This window comes from Pan paniscus, chromosome 5 (assembly GCF_029289425.2).
Source record: "Pan paniscus chromosome 5, NHGRI_mPanPan1-v2.0_pri, whole genome shotgun sequence".
Taxonomy (NCBI): Eukaryota; Metazoa; Chordata; class Mammalia; order Primates; family Hominidae; genus Pan; species Pan paniscus.
In genome coordinates, this window is record NC_073254.2 from 84827708 (window position 1) to 84852450 (window position 24743).

At 34.5% G+C, this 24743-nt stretch overlaps 1 protein-coding gene across 1 annotated transcript in view; it reads right to left on the minus strand.

Annotated features, from left to right (window-relative positions):
* The window catches only part of LOC117978173 (protein eyes shut homolog), a 441914-nt gene that overhangs the window by 97698 nt on the left and 319473 nt on the right, over positions 1–24743 (minus strand). The window contains exons 5-7 of the mRNA XM_063605341.1: positions 13266–13525; positions 586–682; positions 295–402 (exon numbers count right to left, since the gene is read on the minus strand). Coding sequence (XP_063461411.1) covers positions 295–402; positions 586–682; positions 13266–13525 — 465 coding nt within the window. The remainder of the gene's footprint in view (positions 1–294; positions 403–585; positions 683–13265; positions 13526–24743) is intronic.

Genomic DNA, 24743 nt, shown 5'->3' on the forward strand with positions numbered 1-24743 from the left:
TCGGGAGACTCTACACAATATTGTTTTGCTTATATTAACATGGAAACTAAACAGCATTTTGTTCAGGCACACATACAAATAGCACTATAAACTAACAGCAAGATTAGTAAATAAAAATTTGAGATTTTTGACATAAGTGATTGGATGGGACAAATGAGGATGTGCTGGTACAAGCACAAATGTATCAGTGGTGATCAGCTGCCTTAGTTACATAATGAGCACATGTGTGCTCACTTTATTACATGTTGAATTACACATATCAAATAATTAATTTAATAAAAAGTAGCTTCTCACCTGTTTGTCAGATCCACACATGTTCCATTATTTTTGCAAGGTTCAGAGGAACATTCATTAATTTCAATTTCACACAGAGATCCAGAAAACCCAGGTCTGCAAATACACCTTTTAAACAAAAAATTTAGTAACTCCATTAGTATAGATGTATAAAATCAATGCTTCAACTAATTGTAGCATGGCAAGTTTTTAATAATTATAATTGGTGCTTAATTCACCAATTAAAATTCTATACCTGTATACATCTAGACACATAAACATGTATCTAGATACTTTTTAAGTTTTCTGTACCTGAAATTGTTGACCATATCTTCACAGTCACCATAATCCTGGCAGGAAAGGAAGAGGCACTCTTTCACATCAATTTCACAGTTTTTACCTTCAAATTCTGCAAAGAGTATGAGATGAGTATGGATGAGCAATCCTTGTTATAGAGTAAAAAAATCAGAATCAGTGGTAGTCTAAAGAATACGCTCATAATGGAGGTTAAAAAAGGAAAAAGAAAATAATTAATCTCAAGCTTCTCATAAAACTCCATTTCACATAATGTGTGCATAAAAACATGCCAGTTTCTAGATTAATGAGTTTAAATGAAATACTCAAGGGAGGAATACTCCACTAAATCCCCTGAGAAGGTAGAGATGTTGCTAATGTTGCTGTTGTTTTAAGGTATTTAAATGTTTGAACAAGAAGAATTGAAACGATCTGGAAAGCAAATGAATTAATGTGATGACCAATCTTAAAGTAAAATTGAGCTTCAATGATCAAATTTATTCAAGGCAGTTAGCAGATGAAGCAAATTATTTAATTGCTTTTTATATCCAAGTGATTCAAAGAAAACAAATTATTTTGATTCATAGCTACATAATCAGTCATCCATTTAAACACATGCCAGTTATATTAAAAAAAATGAACATGAAAGAAAATTATACAGGCTGATAAACAAGACAGTTGCAATTATTTCAACACATTTGTGTCAGAAAAAACCTGCATGATATCACTTTTTAAAATACAATGAAATATATTAACATTTATAATAGTTAAACAATTCTATGGTTATATATTAACTAAGTATAATAAAATATATGTGTAAAACCATTTTTCTTGTTAATATTTTTTCTGTACTAGTTCAAATATGTAAGAAACAAGATTTCCCTTTATTTTGCTTTTTCAGTGATATTACCAAGCACTAAATAAGTGCAGCCACATTATACAATATTCTAAATGTCAGTATGCAATCAGGCTAATTTAGTTTGAGGAACAAAGAGTCATTCAGGTTACTTTAAGAAAACTGTATTCATTGTTTGCATACACATAGACTGGAATTGGAACTAAGAAGCATTTAAAGGGAAGCATAGTCTAGCTACCCAGGAATAGCTGTCTGCCTTTTATAGTACATGTCCTTTATCCTTCTCATATCACTTTTTCTTCTCTTTCTATCACAAATATCTCAGCATGTTCAGTTTCAAATCACTTGTAATGTTGGCATGCGAGTGATATAGCACAGCTTTCTTGGTCTCTATGTCTATATTATGACATTTCAGCTTCAGCACCTACTTTTCAATGAAAAATTCCCTCGGTATTTTCTCACTCAGATTCCCACGATAGAACACGGAATTGACTGACCTATTTCATCTTTTCATATCATACCATGCCACAGTCAATGCCATTCTCTGTGGTGTCTACCATTGGATCAAACCGCAAACCTGCCTCCCGTTGCAATTTAACAGGGAGCTTGGTGTTACACCTTATAAAATCTGACTGCCTCTTTGGTAGTATATAATATGGAAAACTAAAAGTTACTTAATCCAAAAGAAAACAGAAAAAGAAACAAAGTACAGATACAACAAATAGAAAACAAATAGCTAGAAGGTGTATTTACAGCCACACATATCAAAAGTTATATTAAATATGATTTTTAAAAACGCCAATTTAAAGGTAGAGGCAGACTAAATAACAGAAGAAACTACAAGATATCTAAAAGAAATGTATTTAAAACATAACAACAATGATAGGTTAACATTTAAAAGATGGAATGATCACACACTATGAAACACTAATTGTAAGTAAGCTACCATACTTATGTGGCTAGCAGACCAGGTAGTCTTCAGGACAAGCAATTTTTTTTTTTTTATTATACTTTAAGTTTTAGGGTACATGTGCACATTGTGCAGGTTAGTTACATATGTATACATGTGCCATGCTGGTGCGCTGCACCCACTAACTCGTCATCTAGCATTAGGTATATCTCCCATTGGTACCCCTCCCCCCTCCCCCCACCCCACCACAGTCCCCAGAGTGTGATATTCCCCTTCCTGCGTCCATGTGATCTCATTGTTCAATTCCCACCTATGAGTGAGAATATGCGGTGTTTGGTTTTTTGTTCTTGCAATAGTTTACTGAGAATGATGGTTTCCAATTTCATCCATGTCCCTACAAAGGACATGAACTCATCATTTTTTATGGCTGCATAGTATTCCATGGTGTATATGTGACACATTTTCTTAATCCAGTCTATCATTGTTGGACATTTGGGTTGGTTCCAAGTCTTTGCTATTGTGAATAATGCCGCAATAAACATACGTGTGCATGTGTCTTTACAGCAGCATGATTTATAGTCATTTGGGTATATACCCAGTAATGGGATGGCTGGGTCAAATGGTATTTCTAGTTCTAGATCCCTGAGGAATCGCCACACTGACTTCCACAATGGTTGAACTAGTTTACAGTCCCACCAACAGTGTAAAAGTGTTCCTATTTCTCCACATCCTCTCCAACACCTGTTGTTTCCTGACTTTTTAATGATTGCCATTCTAACTGGTGTGAGATGATATCTCATAGTGGTTTTGATTTGCATTTCTCTGATGGCCAGTGATGATGAGCATTTTTTCATGTATTTTTTGGCTGCATAAATGTCTTCTTTTGAGAAGTGTCTGTTCATGTCCTTTGCCCACTTTTTGATGGGGTTGTTTGTTTTTTTCTTGTAAATTTGTTTGAGTTCATTGTAGATTCTGGATATTAGCCCTTTGTCAGATGAGTAGGTTGCGAAAATTTTCTCCCATGTTGTAGGTTGCCTGTTCACTCTGATGGTAGTTTCTTTTGCTGTGCAGAAGCTCTTTAGTTTAATTAGATCCCATTTGTCAATTTTGGCTTTTGTTGCCATTGCTTTTGGTGTTTTGGACATGAAGCCCTTGCCCACGCCTATGTCCTGAATGGTAATGCCTAGGTTTTCTTCTAGGGTTTTTATGGTTTTAGGTCTAACGTTTAAATCTTTAATCCATCTTGAATTGATTTTTGTATAAGGTGTAAGGAAGGGATCCAGTTTCAGCTTTCTACATATGGCTAGCCAGTTTTCCCAGCACCATTTATTAAATAGGGAATCCTTTCCCCATTGCTTGTTTTTCTCAGGTTTGTCAAAGATCCGATAGTTGTAGGTATGCGGCGTTATTTCTGAGGGCTCTGTTCTGTTCCATTGATCTATATCTCTGTTTTGGTACCAGTACCATGCTGTTTTGGTTACTGTATCCTTGTAGTATAGTTTGAAGTCAGGTAGTGTGATGCCTCCAGCACAGCTGAATTCTACCAGAGGTACAGGGAGGAACTGGTACCATTCCTTCTGAAACTATTCCAATCAATAGAAAAAGAGGGAATCCTCCCTAAATCATTTTATGAGGCCAGCATCATCCTGATACCAAAGCTGGGCAGAGACACAACCAAAAAAGAGAATTTTACACCAATATCCTTGATGAACATTGATGCAAAAATCCTCAATAAAATACTGGCAAACCGAATCCAGCAGCACATCAAAAAGTTTATCCACCATGATCAAGTGGGCTTCATCCCTGGGATGCAAGGCTGGTTCAATATACGCAAATCAATAAATGTAATCCAGCATATAAACAGAGCCAAAGACAAAAACCACATGATTATCTCAATAGACGCAGAAAAAGCCTTTGACAAAATTCAACAACCCTTCATGCTAAAAACTCTCAATAAATTAGGTATTGATGGGACGTATTTCAAAATAATAAGAGCTATCTATGACAAACCCACAGCCAATATCATACTGAATGGGCAAAAACTGGAAGCATTCCCTTTGAAAACTGGCACAAGACAGGGATGCCCTCTCTCACCGCTCCTATTCGACATAGTGTTGGAAGTTCTGGCCAGGGCAATCAGGCAGGAGAAGGAAATAAAGGGTATTCAATTAGGAAAAGAGGAAGTCAAATTGTCCCTGTTTGCAGACGACATGATTGTTTATCTAGAAAACCCCATCGTCTCAGCCCAAAATCTCCTTAAGCTGATAAGCAACTTCAGCAAAGTCTCAGGATACAAAATCAATGTACAAAAATCACAAGCATTCTTATACACCAACAACAGACAAACAGAGAGCCAAATCATGAGTGAACTCCCATTCACAATTGCTTCAAAGAGAATAAAATACCTAGGAATCCAACTTACAAGGGATGTGAAGGACCTCTTCAAGGAGAACTACAAACCACTGCTCAAGGAAATAAAAGAGGATACAAACAAATGGAAGAACATTCCATGCTCATGAGTAGGAAGAATCAATATCGTGAAAATGGCCATACTGCCCAAGGTAATTTACAGATTCAATGCCATCCCCATCAAGCTACCAATGACTTTCTTCACAGAATTGGAAAAAACTACTTTAAAGTTCATATGGAACCAAAAAAGAGCCCGCATCGCCAAGTCAATCCTAAGCCAAAAGGACAAGCAATATTTTTAATTTGCCTTGTTTTTCTTACTCAATTCTCAGAGCCTGCAAATGAATCTCTGAAGTTACATTTTTGTAATTCGTTCATACGCTAGGTGTTGTATCTTCAGCTTTAGGAACAAAATTAAAATGAATTACTTCCAAGTTATTATGGCTCTCTTCATTTTAGGCGAGCAAGTTGTAATTGTTCCAACATGCTTCATCATTCTTCAATCGCCATTGCTGTTTTCTATATTTAGGTTGTAAATGCCATAGTACAGATATAAACAACTTAGATTCTATTTTCAAAAGATGTTTAATTCTTTAAGTATTTGTTTGAGGTTAGATTTTTCACAAGTTAAAAATTGAGAAAGTTGAGTGCATTTCACCATTTCTACTTTAAGTCTGGTTAGTTTTCTCTGGGAGGCAGGGCATTTTGACACTAAAATGATTCTTAGAAATGTTCTTTTGAGGCAGTGGAACTCAGGGGCACTGACTGGCTATAAAGAAGTGCCAGTGAGCCTCCATGATTTCAGCTGTGCTGATGAATCAGAACACTCAGGGCCCAGGACCTTGGGTAGCTCACAGGATAACCTTGTCTCCTGTGATTTTGTCATATTTATTAAGTTTGACATTTCTAAGATGGAGTTTTGTTACCAGCTAGCAACATATGTCAATGGGTTGAGGAAATGAGATTGCCGAAATGCAGCAGACATTGGGAGAAAACATAACATGTGGATTGCATTCAATATAAAGCAAAGCTTTGCTGAGATAGCCTATGTTTTGGGGATTTTAAGAGCGAAGTATGCATACAGTCACGTGCTGCATAACAACATTTTGGTCAATGACAGACCACATTTCTAATGACAATGATCTACAAATATTATAATGGACCTATAAATGCAGTAGGCTATCTCATCTAGGTTTGTGTTAGGGCACTATGTTGTTCACACAACAAAATTGCCTAGTGATATATTTCTCAGGATATATCCCCATTTTTAAGCAATACATGACTGTATACTTAATCCCAAACTACATATTCTATAATCCTTAGTGTTAGAAGTTGATATTCATTTCTGTGAAAGGTACTTGTTTTGAATATATGAAGTTACAGGTAAGAAACTGCCCAAACAGAAAGTTTATTGTTACTAATTTTATGCTGTTCCCATGTTCTTTATTCCTACTCAGAACTATTCGGTTGGCCGTACTTTGTTAACTGCAGGGAGGATCTTTACATGCATAAAAGTGAAGCTTCTTAAATGGATACTGTCTTGATCCTTTTCTTACACTGTCTCGTCTCTGTATGGCTATAACAAATACACACGAATGGTCAGTAAATGATATTTTTATACTTCTGCACTCATTCCTCCAAAATACACAAAATTGATTTTTAAAGCCTACTGCTCAAATTTAAGATCTAAATCAGTCTGGATTGTAGGTATTATTTTTTTAAATCACTTAATATTTTCTCTTTTCTAACAAATTCAGCCTTTTTGCACTTTATGCTCTAGAAGGTAATGTATGGAACAGAGTACAATAATGAAATTTTCATAAAAATCATTTTACATAGCATTTTATCATTCACGACTATATTTTAACAATCTCCACTTCAGAATTCGTATTAGTTGGAGTAATTTGAAATGAATGTAAATAGGGAAAAATACTAGTGTATACCATAGCATGAATTCACACAAGGTAGTTAAAAATCATGTATTTTTAAATAAAAACTCAAACACTTAAAAATGTTTTTCTTTCAAAAGTATTAAATGTATTATTTCTATTTATTCTTAATTAAATAATCTAATTTCTCTGGATTTAAAAGCTTGATAAAAAGAAAACAAAAAAACACCTCATAAGTTTTTCTTAGCAAGTCAGATTTTTTTAAAAAATATTATTTTATTTAAAAATATTTGTATTCAAATATTAACATTTTCTAAAATAATTAACCAATATAAGAAATTCTTTAAATTTAACTTTAAAAACTATGAAATATGAATATACAGAACTAATATTTCCAATAGTCTCTAATAAGATTTTTAACATCTATTTTTAAAGTGAACTTAAAAAAAAGAAGAGCTAATATTTTAGAATGTAATAAATATTTAACATGTTTTATGTTTAATTATGTATGTATTTTCTTTAAGGAATTTTCTAAATTCAAATTTCTACAGCTATTAACCTTAATAGGTATGTGCTACAACATGGGTACATGTTTTTAATTGTCAACAGGAGTAATTTCTAATTTATACAAACTATTTTGTCAAATGACACATTTATTTGGTGTTTGTACTTGTATACCTTGGGTAATGTGGAATTAACATAATGATAGTATATATACTGGAGTAATAGACACATTTAAATGCAAGTACTTGTCTCCCGTGATACTGCAATTCCATCAAGCGTAGGATCCCAATTATAAATCAATAGCACATGTAAATGATCTGATTCTGCTCTCACTGCAGCTCCTTGTGAGGCATCTTTGCCACATTTTAATCCTGTCATTTAAAGAAACTTCTGTTCCTTTCACCTTGAAGACATACAAAGTAGCTATTTTAGAAACTAAGCTCTTTACATTAAATTAAGAAGTATTTGATAGGGTAATTTTTTGCCTATAAACTGAGAAAGTGGAGTAATTCAAAGTAGAAAGCTAAAGAACCATTCATAAAAAGAACATTAGAAAAGAAATTATTTAATTCTTGACATATATTTCTAGGCTAGACACACACATGCTAACATAATATTTCTACTGTATGCTATAAACACACACATTCTCATGCATTTCATTTGAAGTCGTCTTTACCTTCTTAATCTTCATGCGGTTTTGTGGTATTTATTATTTTTTTTTATTATTATTAGAGACAAGGTCCTGCTCTGTTGCCTAAGCTGAAATGCAGTGGTGTGATCATAGCTCACTGTAACCTTAAACTCCTTTGCTCTAGTGATCCCGCCTGTTTTAGCCTCCTGAGCAGTTAGGACTGCAGGCATGAACCACCACGCACTGCTAATTTTTTTTTAATTTTTTTGTACAGATACTATGTTGACCAAGCTGGTCTGGAGCTGTTGGCCTCAAGCAATCCTCCTGCCTTAGTCTCCCAAAGTGCTGTGATTACAAGTGTGAGCTATTGTGCCTGGCCCTCAAGTGATATATTTTATATTTGATTTCTACCAGCTTGAAGTTGAAACCAGTTTATTCAACCTTTCCCACTTAATTAACTCTTTGCCTTCGCTATATGTTTTAGCCATTACTCTAATGGCCATAAACATATAAATAAAAACATGAACTTAGTTAAGAAGTGAGATATATTGGTAACCCAGCTGAGAGGGATACCAGACAGTTCACAAAATTGAAGAAAGAACTGTAAGTTCTGCCAGGATTCCTTCCCCAAACACTTCTATCCTACTATATACAGATCATCTCCACATGAAGAGAACATGGTAGTTGACTGTACTGATTGAAAACATCTGGCAGAAAGAGAAGGCCTCTTCTCTCAGCATCACTCTAAAGAAGGGGTCTGAATGCCAATATTCCACTCACATGCATGCCCAGACTTAGGTAAATCATAGTTACCATGGGGATGGAATTTACTATGTGTCTTAGCTTGGGTTGTTCCAAAAAAAAAAAAAAAGTCTGAGATAATGATTTTCTCACAAGTAGTTTATTTGAGAGGTGATCCCAGATCCCAGGAATTATTGCAAGGGAGTGGAAAATAAAGCAGGGAAGACCGTGGTTTAATGAGCACATAATTGTGGGCAACTGAGGCTTCATATGCTGGAGACTCTTATAAATCATGCGAAACATAACTAAAAGTTGTCAACAGAAATGAGAAAGCAGTATTATGTATCCACAACTTGTCATCCCTTGTGCATATTTCTGGCATAAATGTGGAAGTGATGCAAGATTTTTCTCAGCCCGTTTGGCAGACTCGTGGGAGGGGTGCCCCATCTACTTGGTCCATTATGCTCAAGCTTTTGGGGGAGGGAGCACATATGCCAGCAAGTGCAGGACCTGGCTGGCCACTCCAGGTGCCGAAACAGGAGCAAGCTCCACACGGGCCCCCAGCCTGACCAGGTGTGTTGCCTTGGCGGGAACATGGTGGAACCTAGGTGAGGGTGCCTGTGACACCGAAGCCCCAGAGGGGATTTTACGGTGCTCCTTTAATTCCACCATTCACAGACAGCAGTGTGTTAGCAGCTCAGTTGGTGCCTTGCCTCGTCACATGGGGTGGCTGCCCTCCACCGGGGAGGGCAAAGGGCTGGTTGGACAGCCTTTCTGGGTACCCACACTCAGTGGGTCCCAAGCTTTTGTCCAGTGTCCAAGAAGAATGAGGTCATGCAGATGATTGAAGGGTAGTGAAGGTGGAGAATTTTATTGAGTGATGAAAACAGGTCTCAGAGGAGAGGGGAGCTGGAGAGGGTACAGGAAGGACAGGTCATCTTCCTGTACAACCTGAAGTCAGGCTGTCTCTTCCCCAAAGTCAGGCCATCTCATCTTCTACTGACTGAGTCTGGGGTTTCTATAGACACAGGATGGGGAGTGCTTGCTGATTGGTTTGTGAGTGTGCAAAAGTTAAAGTGAAGACAAGACTCAAAGGTGGGTACAACAATGTGGAAAACCAATTAGGAAAGGGCAGGTATATGTAAAATAGGTGAAGGGTGGGGATCAATCAGAGGAAAGTGCACCAAACAGGAAGACAAGTTCTCAATCCTGTCTGAGAATTTAACTTATAGCTTGGCTTTCAAGCTTTAAACTGGCATTGGCTTGGAGGTGATGTTTCACCGGGTACCCACCCTTATCTGTCTAGGCATTTGGCTGCCTCCTGTCACTATCAAAAGCTTTTACTGCATTGTACTTTAATGGTTAACTAACTGATATGTCTCTCCCTTAAACTTTCAATTCCTTGAGGGCATATCTTCACCATGTTTAATTTTTCCAGAACCTATCTCAAGACTTGACACATCATAGGAAATCAATATGTTTGTTGAATCAGTTAATATTTTTAAAATTTCTAGAACACTAACAACATGCAGTTACAAGATAGATATGTATTTGTGTATGGAGTACAGTTTATAGAGGCAAAAAATGTTGGTTACAATAAAATAAATTTCTAGGTGTGTAAATTCATTACATACTAAATAATCAAAGCTAACACTATTGAGGTGTCAAAAATAAAACCCATTTGTTTATAGAAATCTCATAAAATGTGCCTTCCTATGTGTTATTTTTCTATTTATTAAAGCTAATTTCTTACAGATATCGTGCCTATTTTCTTACAGATATTGTGCCAAACTAATACGATTTTATATAAAATAACCATATTGAATTATTACTGTCACATGCTCTTTTGCCTCCTCATTTTCCTGTAGAAAATGTTCATTATTCATAGAGACCCAATTAGTCACCTCATTTTTAGTCAGAAGACAGAAGCTTTGCCCTTTATTTATCTCACAAAGCAGGATCACAATAGTTCTGGTGCTTAACTATACCGATAATTTTTTAAGTAGCTTACTTTGCTAAAAGGATTAGATTATTTTTACTATATATATATTTTTTACTATATGTATATTTTTACTATATATTTCAATCACGCTAACCAAAATAGCTTACCTGCTAAGCATGCAGTCTGACGTAAACCCAAAAGTATCAATTATTCTACTTGCTGGTCCTTCAGAGTGAATTTGAATGTCATTTCTAATATAGTTTTCTAACATACAGTCGCATTGTTACTCTGGCTGAAATTTTACCTATACTCATATTTATCTAGTGAGAGACCCTACAGACTGACTAAAAACTGTGAAAACAAATTCAGAAATACATACGCTGAATCCTTAGCCTAAAGCCTTAAATTTCTACTCTTACCACCTGTCCTATTTTAGTCAATTGACAAACATCAACAACTTCCAAAGAGATCCAGTGGAGCTTCCAAATCATATCTGTAGATGTTAAGTCTTGGAATTCTTTGTAGTTCTAAATGTTGATACTTGTGAGAATTAAATTTGATAAAATATTTTCTTTTAAAAACAATATACTGGCTTTGACATAGAACCTATTTTAAATAAAGCTATTAAAGTAACCCAGTCAAAGCTTCTAAAATGTTGCATAGTCAACTTTTGAATTTTCTGAGGTGGTTTTTAAAAGCAATGTTACAGCCTTTAATTTTTCATCTGCTACAGAACTTAAAACTACTAAAGACACATTATTACAGTATTCAGATCTGATTTACAGAAACATACTCCACAATTAGGTTTAGAAAAACATAGATGCAAATTAGTTAAAAAATGATGTGCACTTCAAGTATCTCTTTGTACTGAATCACAATCACAAAGGAATAAACACATAATTCACTGTGTTTACCTGCCACTCTTGCCAAAGCTCTGATTTGGCTTACGTACAATAATAAAATACTAAGGGGAAATAAGATTTCATTTATTTAATAATAGTGAAATCTAGATTCTCCCCATGACATCTTTGTCAATGTTCAATGGGACAGCAGATATCATTACTAGTTCAATATATGACTAGAGGGTTTTAAAATGTTTCCAAACTTTCTTTCCCTAACCCCGTAGCAGGAAAGAAATATCACTATATTTTATAAATTTATTAAATGCATTTATAAATAGCAAAAGAATTTTTAAAATATTAAGGTTTGAAAACAATGCCCACTTTGCAGAAAATTATCTCTGGTGAAAACAAAGGAAGTTTGTCTAAAGTGAATAAATATACTATGGCCTCCTCAATAAATATTTATATTCTGAGATTTTTTTTCTATTTTACTTAGCCTACTTATACTCTCAGAAATAATAATATGTTTCTTACATTCTTAGAAATGTAAGTAGGCTAAGTAAAATATTCTACGTAGTAGAATGTTTAGAATTGTTCTACTAAATAAATTAGCTTCACTGATATTGAATAATTTTCAACAAGTTTCACTCTCGGTGCTTGCTAAAAGGAAAACTATTTACTTGTTTGAATTATGTTCTTCATAATTACTAAATTTTTCTGGCCATCAAATGCTCCCCTTGTATTTTTTCGTTTTTTTCTTCTCTATCTTGTTTTTCCTGTCTCATTCTTGAAAATATTCTCTCATATGCTCTATAAAGCCCATGCTGTTTTTGCAAAATCAATTACTGATGGCTTTCTAGCTTTTAGTTTTAATCCTTCAGAAGGCCCAGAAGTTTCTGTCATGTATACAGGTTCAAGGACTTGCTTCAATATCCTTAAAAAACAATAACATCTTAAGGAAGTTTTAATGCAAAACAAATGGAAATAGCTTTGAATAAGATGTCTGTTTAATGTCATCTAAGCTGACTTTTTTGAACAGAAGAGTAAATAAGTGATATCCTTATTATTAAGAGACTCCCTTAAGGGCCAATGAGAGGCAGGAAAACATGAAACCACAGTGAGTATTAGAAAATAAATTGCAGTTTTGGACCTCCAAACACAATGTGTTTTTTATATTATGCTTATGACACATCTAGTTATTCTGAAAACCGGCCATGTGTTTTGGAGCAGAAGCATTTCCACTGAAGATGGTAATTGCTTATGAGTAGCCATTGATACATGAACAGTGAACATGTACCTAAACCACTGTGCATTAATAAGACTTTCTTCACTTGCATATGAAGAGACCCCAATCAAGAAAGTTTAATGATATAAGCAGAGTTATTGGCTGATATGACCCAGAAAGCCAGAAATATCCTGGCTTCAGATACGGCTGGATCCAGGAGCTCCAATAGTATTTTTTGAACTGCTCATTCTTTCTTGCATAGGATTTCTCTCTTGAGACAAAGTAGCCACCAAAGTTATGTGATTGTAACTAAACAATCTAAGTCGAAAGAAGTAATATTTTGATAGCTCCAGAAGAAAATGTACAATAGGGCATTTCATTACCCCCAATTATACCTATGCCCATCTCTAACTAACTGCTATTGTCATGAACACTACATGAACAGGATTGTTCAGAAAAGAGAAACTGTTATTAAAGGAGAGACAACTTCTGAAAGAAAAAAAAGGGCCAAAAAGCTATAAAGCTTCACTCTTTTCCCTCTTCCCAATGGTTAATTCTTAGATTAACTCCTTTGGTGCATTTCTCTAATATATTTTTATAACTGGATTTGAAGTTAGATAGTCCCCTACCCACAATGTACATAGGATTTTTCCAACCCATTTTAGGAGGCCATCATCCCATAGGCACAATAAATACACAAACTAATTAAGTAATTATTTAAAAACAATAAAATCCATATTAGCTCTTACCTTCTCTACAAATACAATGCTGATTTGCGTCTACCAAAGCTAAGCATGTTGAGTTGTTTCTGCAAGGGTTATGAAGTAGGTCACAAGGGTTATAGCGTTGGTGGCAAAATTGTCCAGTATAAAGGGGTGGGCACAGACATACAAATTGTCCAGGGATGGTAGATTCATGACAAAGACCTCCATTCATGCATGGATCAGAGTCGCATTCATTTATTTCTTCACTACAGTTCTGTCCAGTCCATCCAGATGTACACTCACATCTGAAATAAAATATTAAAATTTTTAGAAGTGTGAACTCTTTTTCAAGTTTATTTTTTGTATTTTTAATTACTCCCTTGAACTAATAGTATGTGGTGCTTTTAAATTTATAACAGGACTAATAAATAATACATAGTTTTAAAATATTGTTTGCCTAATTTCCTGTGACAATATAATATATATTACCATAAAACTTACCACATTGGCTGAAATAAGATTTTAAAAGCATTAACAAATTTCTAACATAGTTAGGCCTCTGAGACATGTCAGAGAACAACTATTGACCTAAATCACCAATTGAGCAAAATTTTCCTATGAATTATTTAATATAAATTTTACAGATGAGATCACTATTTATAAGCCTTAAATGCTATTTAATTCAGCGTCCTTAGCAATATGTGAAATTCTTGTCATCACCAGAGTATATAACAAGGTGTTACTTTATGTTAAGCATCTGTTTTTGGCTTTGTGTGTGTGTTGAATCACTCGAAATGCATTTTTAAAAATATATTTTCTTTTTTAAAAATTTTAGATTCAGGGCTTACATGTGCAGGTTTGTAACACACATACCTTGCATAATGCTGTAGTTTGGGCTTTTGTTGAACCCATTGCCCAAATAGTGAACACAGAACCCAATAAATAGATTTTCAACCCCTGCCTTTCTCCTTCCCTGCTCACTTTTGGAGTTCTCAGCCTCTATTTTTTCCATCTTTATGTCCATGTGTACCCATTGCTTAGCTTCCACTTGCAAGTGAGAAAATATGATATTAGATTTTCTGTTTCTGCATTAATTCACTAAGGATAATAGCCTCTAGCTGCATCCATATTGCTGCAAAGGACATGATTTAATTCTTTTCATGGTTTTGTAGGATTCCACAGTGTATATGCATCACATATTCTTTATCCAGTCCACCGTTGATAGACAGCTACGTTGGTTCCATGATTTTGCTCTTGTGAATAGCACTATGATAAACATATGAGTGAAGTTGTCTTTTTGGTAGAATGACTTCTTTTTATTTGGGTGGATGCTCATTAGTGGGATTTTTGGGTCAAATGGTAGTTCTATTTTTAGTTCTTTGAGAAATCTCCATAATGCTTTCTGTGGGCTGAACTAAATTCGTATTAATATTTGAATAATGTGGGATAATTGAAGGGAAAGCAAACAAATAAAAAATAAAGCATTTGGAAGTTATCTGTGTATCACAGGCTTCTAGCTCAGTCTAGTCCTCCATCCAGTATCTGTCATTATCTTCAAATACCACTTTGGCCAGTCATCATCCATGAAATGAGGCTAGTCTGCTGTGAAGAGAAAAATTCTAGCAGACAGGAGGGGGAAAGTGTTTTACACACAAAATTCTAGCAGACAGGAGGGGGAAAGGGTTTTACACACAAAGTGTCCATTTGAGGGAAATGGAAAGGTTATAGTGAAGCCTGCAGATAGAGAGTAAATGCAAATAGAGAGATAGAGAGGTAGTCCATCAGCTGGGTAAGTGGAAAACAATCACAAACTGTAGGTGTGTTCAAGGAGAGAACTTGTGTCAATTTGTGGGCAAGGTAGATTTCCAAATCTTGAGCAACTTTACTATTATGCAAGTTATGAATCATGAAACAAGCACAGGAAATATTAGAACAATTATTTTCAAAAAGTGTATTTACTGATAGATTAGATTTTTAAGATAACTTGAAAAAAAGTCATAGTGCTGAAATAATGTAACTTACTTTATGATACAGAATATCTTACTAAAAGGAGGGGAGCAAAGAGGAAGGAAAGAAGGAAGAAACAAAGAAAAGTGTCACCTAATTTGCAGTTTCAAAGCCCCAGATGTATCAAGGCCCTTTATAATTATAAATACATAGGATACCAATATATTGGAGGAGATAATTGAACAAATGACTTGCAACAACATCTATAATTGAATTCTAAATCGATATAGTTACCATTAAAATAAAAACCAAAATGAATAATTGGCAAAATGGTATTAGACATAATTGACTAATAAAGTGTTTACTAGTTCAATAAGTTTAAATCCAATGCATTGTAAGCCAGTGGATTTCACAGCTGTCTAAATTTATTTTAATTGGCTGTGGGTAGAAAGTAATTGCTATCATGATAATTGCACATTTCTTTGTGAAGTATGCTAGCACAAGACAAAATTTATGACTGAAACAATTCATACCTTTACAATATAAAAAATATATACCTAAGGGTATGTTATTTACTTAATATTTTATTTTCTTCTCAAAATCAAAATGCTCTAATTATTTTGGTGACTTTCCATCCTAGTTTGCCTGGAGAGACTTGGTTCAGTTTGTTGTTCTGATATAATTTTCAGGGCATCCTTTTACTTATAAAAGTTTCTAAGGTGCTTTTTAAAAAAATCTTTATCTCCTATATCCCATTACTGAAATTGAGTATCTAAAGAAACAAAACAAAACAAACAACTATACACTTACCTATTTACTAATCCTACAAATTATTTCACTTTGCTCTAAAATTTGCTTGCCACACACTTTAGGAACTCATCATATATACTATCTTGTGTTAAAATCATTTGCAGGGTTTGCCTCCACCATTAAACTTCTGGTTCCTGAATATCTAAGAATGATCTGAATCTCCACATTATCATGTCAACACAATAAATGTTGACAATACTATAAGAATTGATATAAGGTCCTCAGTGTTGAAACAGATCAACATATCTGCACTCTTTCATTTAGGAAGTTGAAGATCAGAGAGTTTAATGAAATTGGTAATCTCAGAGAATTGTTGTAAAGATTACATGATATGATGAATAAAAAGTATATATAGTGCCTGGAATCTGCATTGCCTGGCCACCTACACTGTTTACTAGATGCTGTCACAGAAGTTTTAAGAATACATTTTCTGACCTATGAGCCTAAATACAATGTGTATCTCAACAATGAATATTTCTTTAGCTTTTAGTAGTACTTCTTTTTAATTTTTGATCATCACATCACATTTTACAACTGTCAAATATATTATCCAATTTGATACTTTCAATAAAGCTTTGAAATATGTAGAAGAGATATTCTTTTTCTCACTTTACAGATGAGACAGGTGGAAGTTCAAAGGATAACAGTGATGTATCCTAAGTCATGTGGTTAAGCAAATGGAACTTAGAATCCAGATCTCCTCCTCTCAAGTTCCTGTTTTTCTTTTCTTTTCTTTTTTTATACATGCTTTAAATCTAGTATCATTTCTTTAAACATTTTGTGAAATAATGTTAAAACTGGGTATTACCCAGTCTTAAGAGAACAACTTCAGTGTATTTATTTTGCTTGAAATAACATCACTGTAAATATAACTATTCAGTCATATAATGGGACTCAGTTAATATACTATGGCAATTTTAAGAGGAAAAAAGCTAGAGAATTAAGATTTTCTAAAATCATGGTTACTACCACATCATGATCACAGGTCCTGAGGGTATTGCACAAGTATTTATGTTTTTCTCTTTATTGTATTCTGAGTACATAATTTCAACTTGGTTAATTTAAAAGAGTTTCCTAAGAAAAACCGACAATTCTTGCCTATTTGGCATATGTGCTGAAGGTTTGTTTTATCTTCTCACATAACAGGTGGCCTAAGACCTCATGTGGTGTCATTCCAAGGATCAAATCCTCAGGAAAGAATGTGGCTGTATGTCAAGAGGACTGATGATGCCAAGGCTGAGTCCTATGGAGATAACATGGATGTTTTATAGAAAATAAAGTTCCGAGGAACAAAGTCACTACTAGTGACTAACAATCATACCAGCAGGTTTACATATTTGAATCTGCTTCCGCACATGTCAGAGAAGCTAGTCTTTGATGGGTGGGAAAAGGAAAACATATTTGATGCGAGGGCTTCAATCAGATTCTAAGTTTGCACCATGAAATAATTTCAGGATTTAGTGGAACCAGGCAGATATTTTCAAACTCACAGCTAGAAGCAGAGTCTTTATGGATTAAAAAAAAAATGCAAAGCACATACTGTGTGACTTTTTGAGTGTACAATTTCTGGTAGTAAACACTTGAAAACAAGTAAGTGCGTGTCTAAAGATAGGTTAATACATTCTAATTTGCTCTTTTCCCTAGTGTGAGAAAATCTAAATTCATTGGTGTAAAATACATTGAACACTTCTAAGGACAACTTTTCAAATCTTAAATGCTGATTTAAAGTACTAAAGCTGATGATAGAAAATAAAGTAGTTATCATCGTTAAAAAGTGGAAGAAATTCTACTCATTAAGGTGTGTTGGCTCATGCCTGTAATCCCAGCACTTTGGGAGTCCAAGGCGGGTGGATCACGAGGTCAGGAAATCAAGATCATCCTGGTCAATATGGTGAAACCCTGTCTCTATTAAAAATACAAAAATTACCCAGGCGTGGCAGCACGCGCCTGTAGCCCCAGCTACTCGGGAGGCTGAAGCAGGAGAATTGCTTGAACCTGGGTGGCGGAGGCTGCAGTGAGCAGAGATCGTGCCACTGCATTCCAGCCTGGGTGACAGAGCGAGACTTAGTCTCAAAAAAACAAACAAACAAACAAAATTCACTAGCTTCAAAAATCTTAATAAATGTCAATTTCTAATGACTAAGCATTCTATATGTTTACCTTACCGTAAACATTTATTTGTAATGACAAAGGATCGTTCAGCAATATGTATCTGTGTTTGAATATATTTTGTATATGAAGGCATATAGGCTTTTTTGGCTCTAAATTTATTAATACAAACCTAAGAGTATATGCAGTTTAAAAGAATATTTTCTTATAAAAATCAGTTCACTTCTCTTAGAAGCAAACAGTAAAATGTTGTTTATCAGCTACTGGGAGGTGGAGGAGATCAGTGGAGATGTTGGTCACAGGATACAGTTAGATGGAAGGAAAAAGTTCAACAAACCAATTGTACATGATCATGACTATCATTAATAACAAGATATTGTGCACTTAAAATTTTTTAAGAGAGATTTTAAGTGCTTTCTTCATGAAAAAGATAACTATGCGAAGTAATGCGTATGTTAATTAGCTTGATTTACCCATTTCAAAATGTATGCATATATCAAAACATTATGTTATACAACATAAATATACACAATTTTTATGTGTTAATTTTAAAAATTAGTTCATTATTTCCTGCAACCATTACATATTTGAAACACAAAATTTCAACCAACACTGCTAGGTGAAAAAGAAATAATGACCGTTAATAATAAAATAGTATTGTTATCTTTTTAGTGTCCTACAAATTGAGGGCATAGGAAAGGGAAGAATTTTTTTTAAATGAGCTACCGAATTAAATAATTCATTCATTATTTTATTGTTTTGTCTATTAACCTATTTATACCCTTAGGTGTACATACCATCAACAAAACTATATTCATACCGAATTATAACATGAACATTACTAAACTCTTAACCTCTGCAATCTTCTTCTTGGAAATAAATGTGGAAAATCACTTAGCTCATTTAGACGGAAAAATCTATTGTAAAAAATATTTGTAAACATTAAAAATAGAATACAAAATTAAGGACTACTTTGAATAACAGCCTGAAAATGTTAGTATGTAAAAACATATGAGAAGATTGATATGGGTAAAATGAAAGTGAGGAGGTAGCCTAAAAACAGTAATAGCAAGGCAAAGTTGCTGAGGATTGTGAAAACTACTGTAACAACAAGAAAAGTAAAATTAAGGAATTTTGACTTTACCCTTGAAGATATTTAAGGGTTTTTTGTTTGTTTGTTCGTTTGTTTGTTTCTAAGCCTGGGAGTAACATTGATTGTTATCCAGTAGATGGATTAACATAGGGACAGCTTGGAAGCATGAAGATCATTTAGGAAGCTATTGTTTCATTACTGATAAGAGATTATGAGTACTACACAAAGGGAGTAATAAAGTACATCAGATTTGAGATATATTTCTGATGTAGGACAGAGAAGATTTGGATAATGGTTAGTAAGCAGATGAGGCAGAGTGAGGAGTGAGGAGGACTCAGTGGGCTTCACATTCACTATTGGAAAGATAATGATGCCATCAGGTAGGAGACAGATGACAACGATGGAAATAGAAGAAAATAAGATGGTACTGATGCTTAATATGTAACAACTTAAATCAGATAAATTGCATGATTTCAGATGCTGTCCTGCATGTATTGAAAATTCAAATATGGAGCTCTAGAAAAACCAAGGCATGCAATAAAAATTCAAGTACCATTCTAACAAATAATACTAGGAATAAATAAATTAAATTTGGCCTTCTCTACTGAAATATAAATTTATGAAACATATAGAATCCTCTTCATTGTGATATTCTGTGGTATTTTATAGAATCTTAGATACGTATGTAGATTCTTTGAAAAGAAATGGGCAGGAAAGAGTTCTACTAGGCAGATTAGTGTAAGCATGTGGTCGGATAGACAGTAAGCAAGATAGTAAGCAAACCTTTCTTTCTTTAATTTTTATTTATTTATTTTGAGATGGAGTCTCACTCTGTCGCCCAGGCTGGAGTGCAGTGGCGCGTTCTTGGCTCACTGCAACTTCTGCTGCCTGGATTCAAGCGATTCTCCTGCCTCAGCCTCTTGAGTAGCTGGGTTTACAGCCCTGCCATCGCACCCGGCTATTTTTTGTATTTTTAGTAGACACAGGGTTTCAACATGTTGGTCAGGCTGGGCAAACCTTCCTTTTTTATGTTTTTTTTTTTTTGAGGGTGAAGGGAAGTTTATGGAGTATGTATTCTAAATGAACTCAAGAATTTCTGTTTTAATATTAATAGAAAAAGGATTTCTTCTATTTAGGCCATCAAGCATCATTTCATATATTTTTTCAAAAAAATAAATTCAGACATATAATTTATCTATTTATACACATAATTTATAAGTCAATTATTTCAATTGGAAGAATTATAATCTATATTTTTCATACATTTTGATGTAAATGAACTGTATGGATAATTCCTTGATATAATTCTCTTCAAATTATCTGTTTCCAATATTCTATATGATTTAATCTCCTGTGCCATGTAAGAAGACAACTGATCAATAATCTTTTTCAGAGTTATTTAATTCAAGCTGCTTTGTAGGTCAGTATTTCTAAAAAACAATTCAAGGCTTTTTCAAGATTCAGAATATTCCGCGTTTCATAGAAGAAAGCTAAAATGCCAGACAAGCAGAGGCAGATAATGCATTGGGTCACGCCTCCAGTATATTCATATTTAAAATCTGAGGTAAATCTGATGGAACTCATGCTGTATTTTGAAGAATACCCAAAGTTAAATACACTTGAATCTGGGACTAGAACAGCAAAGCCAAACATATGCCGTACAGTGAGATGCCATATAGTGAGATTAGTCTCTTTTTTTTTTTTTTTTTTTGTCATTGTGGTCATAATACAGAAACCATGAGAATGGGGTATTTTACCACTCAGATGATCAGAATTTAGATTTTTTTGTAAGCCTACAACAAGCCCTAAGACATTTATGTTGAAAGATGAATCTTTCAACAACATCTTGAATAAAGCTGAAAGACAACACTTGCTCAAAAAGGCTGACTACATAAGATAGTTGAAGCTACTATTCTGTAAGTTTACCTGTTGAGTCAAGAAAATGACCAGTGTTATAAACATGAGTAACATGAACAATTATGTGATTTAGCTTTGAACATAAACCTAGTTTAAGTTACTGTCTTTAATTTCTTCTATTTTATTTTTCCTTGATGGTGTGTGTGTGTAAGCAGAAAATTGATGATGAATCAGTTTCTGAGCAAGTAAGTATTACTTCTGGCTCCTGTTTTTTTCCAAAAAGGATTTTTGTGGCAAGTCAAAGTAAGTCTGCTTTTAAATATAGTGCTTTATATATTCAGAAGAATTCGTAGTTGCATCTTTTTCAATGCTTAAAAATGTATGTAAGTATATGTCTGCATGTGTATATGCAAGTATAATATCCATACCTATACCCACACATTGTATTCAAATTATACTTGAAAATGCATATATAATCTTTCAAATACAGTTTAAAATGTATAAAAATCCTATATACCTACACATATATTTTTATTCTTTCAGGTACAATTTGAGTAGGAGGCAGAATTTTAAATACAAAAGCAGGATACAGAGTGTTACATATGCAAAGTACTAAGATATAGAACTTAAATTTATAAACATTTTACAAAATAATTCATAAATCTTCAGCATGTCAGGTGTTTCATATGGAGAAACATTTTAAACTCCCAGTTTAATAAGCATTACACTTGAAGTCTCAGAAGAAAATCAACTGAGCTAGCAAAAGCCAAAGGATTTTTATGCATATGGAAATATTACAAGCAAGGAGGAAACAAAATAATCTTTGTTTTTTTGTTAGGACTGGCATTATAATAAATGCTATATCTGTTTCATACTCCTTAGGGGTAACATGTATTAAAAATATATACTCTAATTACTAATCACACATACTTAGTTCAGACTATATGCATATAACACCATTAATTCTGAAATGTAACATAAATTCAGTTAGCCAATGTAAAAATATGCAAAAATAAACCTATTGAAAATGAACACTAACATATCTTTCCACATACAGAATTATTAACCCATTATTTTATTAAAATTTAAAATTATAGAACATGTCCTTCCTTAAAATTTAAATAACACTCAAATTGTCTTATACTTATTTTTTAATAAAACAGATGGAACTATAGAAATAAATAAGGACAGCAGAGATAAGAGAGAAATGGAAAGAAGGAAAGAGAAGCAAAATAATTATTTTTAAAAATGTCACTAAAGGGTCACCTGTCTCACAGGGGTTATGTGGAAAGTTTTTTATCTATGATCCTGCTTCTTGATGAGACTCTTCCTGGTACTTAGTCAAGCCAGAGTCCAAGTGATATTCAAAAAGCCTTTAAAATTCACTAAGCGAGAACCTCAAACTCATGGAAAGAAAGGATAAATTCAAAGTAGAAGAGATTTATCTTTGTAAAGTATGAAGTAAAGACACCAGTGCCTGTGTCTCTCTGAATCTAACTCAATGTGACAAAGAAAATTAGAAACAGAAAATAAAACTTCATCCTCAATAAAACAGTTATCAATAATCCCAAGCCAAAGCACAAAAGAATGAGATGACAAATATTGTGAAAGGACCAAGATAAGAGCAGATATGAAGAGCAGGTAGGTGCCTGCTGCTGGAGTAAGCCAGCAGAAAGGGCACAAAAATAGTTCTCAGAGTAGGAAACTGATGAAAAATTTTAAAAAACAAGAACAAAAATTAAAAAAAAAAACTTGCTTGAAATATAAGGCTGGGCCAATTTTCCATCAAAGAGTGTTTGGGGTAGAAGAAAAGACACTGGCAGAATTTGGAATTTCAGAGACATGCAACATTGAGGCCCCATGAAGGAAAATCAGCAGTCCTCTTGCTACCGTTACTCACTGGGGTGACGAAAAATATATCCATTCTCCCTCTCTCCCACCTCTCTCACACACATACACATGCATATGCATATATGTGTTCACACACAAGCAATTGAAAAACCAATATTTTCCTCTGAGCCAGGGAAGATTCTGCTTGTTTCTCATTGACAAGGACATTGTGTTGACTCACACATGTTCCCACAAATACTAAGGTTTTGAAGAGCTAAATTTAAAGATAAGAAAAACTTAGAAAGGAATTAGTGCAAAATAGACTGTTGTGTTTGTGTGCAAACGTAAATGTAAAAATAAATGAGTATGAAAAGAGCCAGACATCTTATGTAAGCATTATTTTACCAAGCATATTAAAATTACAGCTAGATAATTTTAAGACAAGTATAAATATTACTATACAACAAAATATTTAAGGAGATATAAAAGACTCAGGATATATATTAGTTAATAAAATGAGAGGAATCCCAATGGCAGAATTCCAGAAAAAATAGAGGATAAATTAAATGCCAGTATTCACTGGCCCTTTTGTTTCCTCTCCATGATAGCAGTGCAAATGCACTGCTTCTAGTCTGCCATCTTGACCCAACATCCCTTTAAATGTATTTTCTAACTCATTCCCTAGCTTCTAGGGTGTCCTGGCATCTTAGCTATGGATATCCCAGTACCTGCAGGTCACAAGGTAACAGAGACTATGACAGTCATCTGGGTCTCCTGGAACAGAGGACACAGAGCAGTGGAGATGGACCCCAAGCTCTGGGTGGAGTAAGAGACCTACTTTGAATTCTTTATCCAGCATCCCAACATTTCATTTTGTTTAGGATTCAAGATCCAGTATTACTATGCTGATTTTTTTCTCATCTGGAGAAACACTTCTTATTCTTGAATTTACTTTTTTGGGGGTGGGACTTTTCTTGAGGATGTGCCTATGATGTATGTTGAGTAAGATCATTTGGCTTTGCTTCTGGGTATGTTTAGTGGCTGTATTAGTCTGTTTTCATGCTGCTGATAAAGACATACTAGACACGGGGGAAAAAAAAGGTTTCATTGGACTTACAGCTCCACATGGCTAAAGAGGCCCCAGAATCATGATGGGAGGCGAAAGGTATGTCTTACATGGTGGTGGCAAGAGAAAAATAAGGAAGAAGCAAAAGGAAAAACCCCTGACAAACCCATCAGATCCCATGAGACTTAATCACTATCACGAGAATAGCACAGGAAAGACCTGCCTCCATGATTCAATTACCTCCCCCTGGGTCCCTTCCATAACATGTGGGAATTCTGGGATATACAATTCAAGTTGAGATTTGGATGGGGACACAGTCAAACCATATCATTTCACCCATGGCCCTTCCAAATCTCATGTCCTCACATTTCAAAACCAATCATGTGTTCCTAACAGTCCCTCAAAGTCTTAACTCATTTCAGCATTAACTCAAAAGTCCAAATTCTCATCTGAGACAAGGCAAGTCCCTTCCACCTATGTGTCTGTAAAATCAAAAGCAAGCTAGTTATTTCCTAGATACAGTGGGGGTACAGGTATTGGGTAAGTACAGCTGTTCCAAATGGGAGAAATTGGCCAAAACAAAGGGGTTACAGGGCCCATGCAAGTTCAAAATCCAGCGAGGCAATCAAATTTTAAAGCTCCAAAATGATCTCCTTTGACTCCATGTCTCACATCCACGTCACACTGGTGCAAGAGGTAAGTTCTCATTGTGTTGGGCAGCTCTGCCCCTGTGGCTTTGCAGGGTACAGCCCCCCTCCTGGCTGCTTTCACAGGCTGGCATTGAGTGTCTGTGGCTTTTCCAGGCACATGG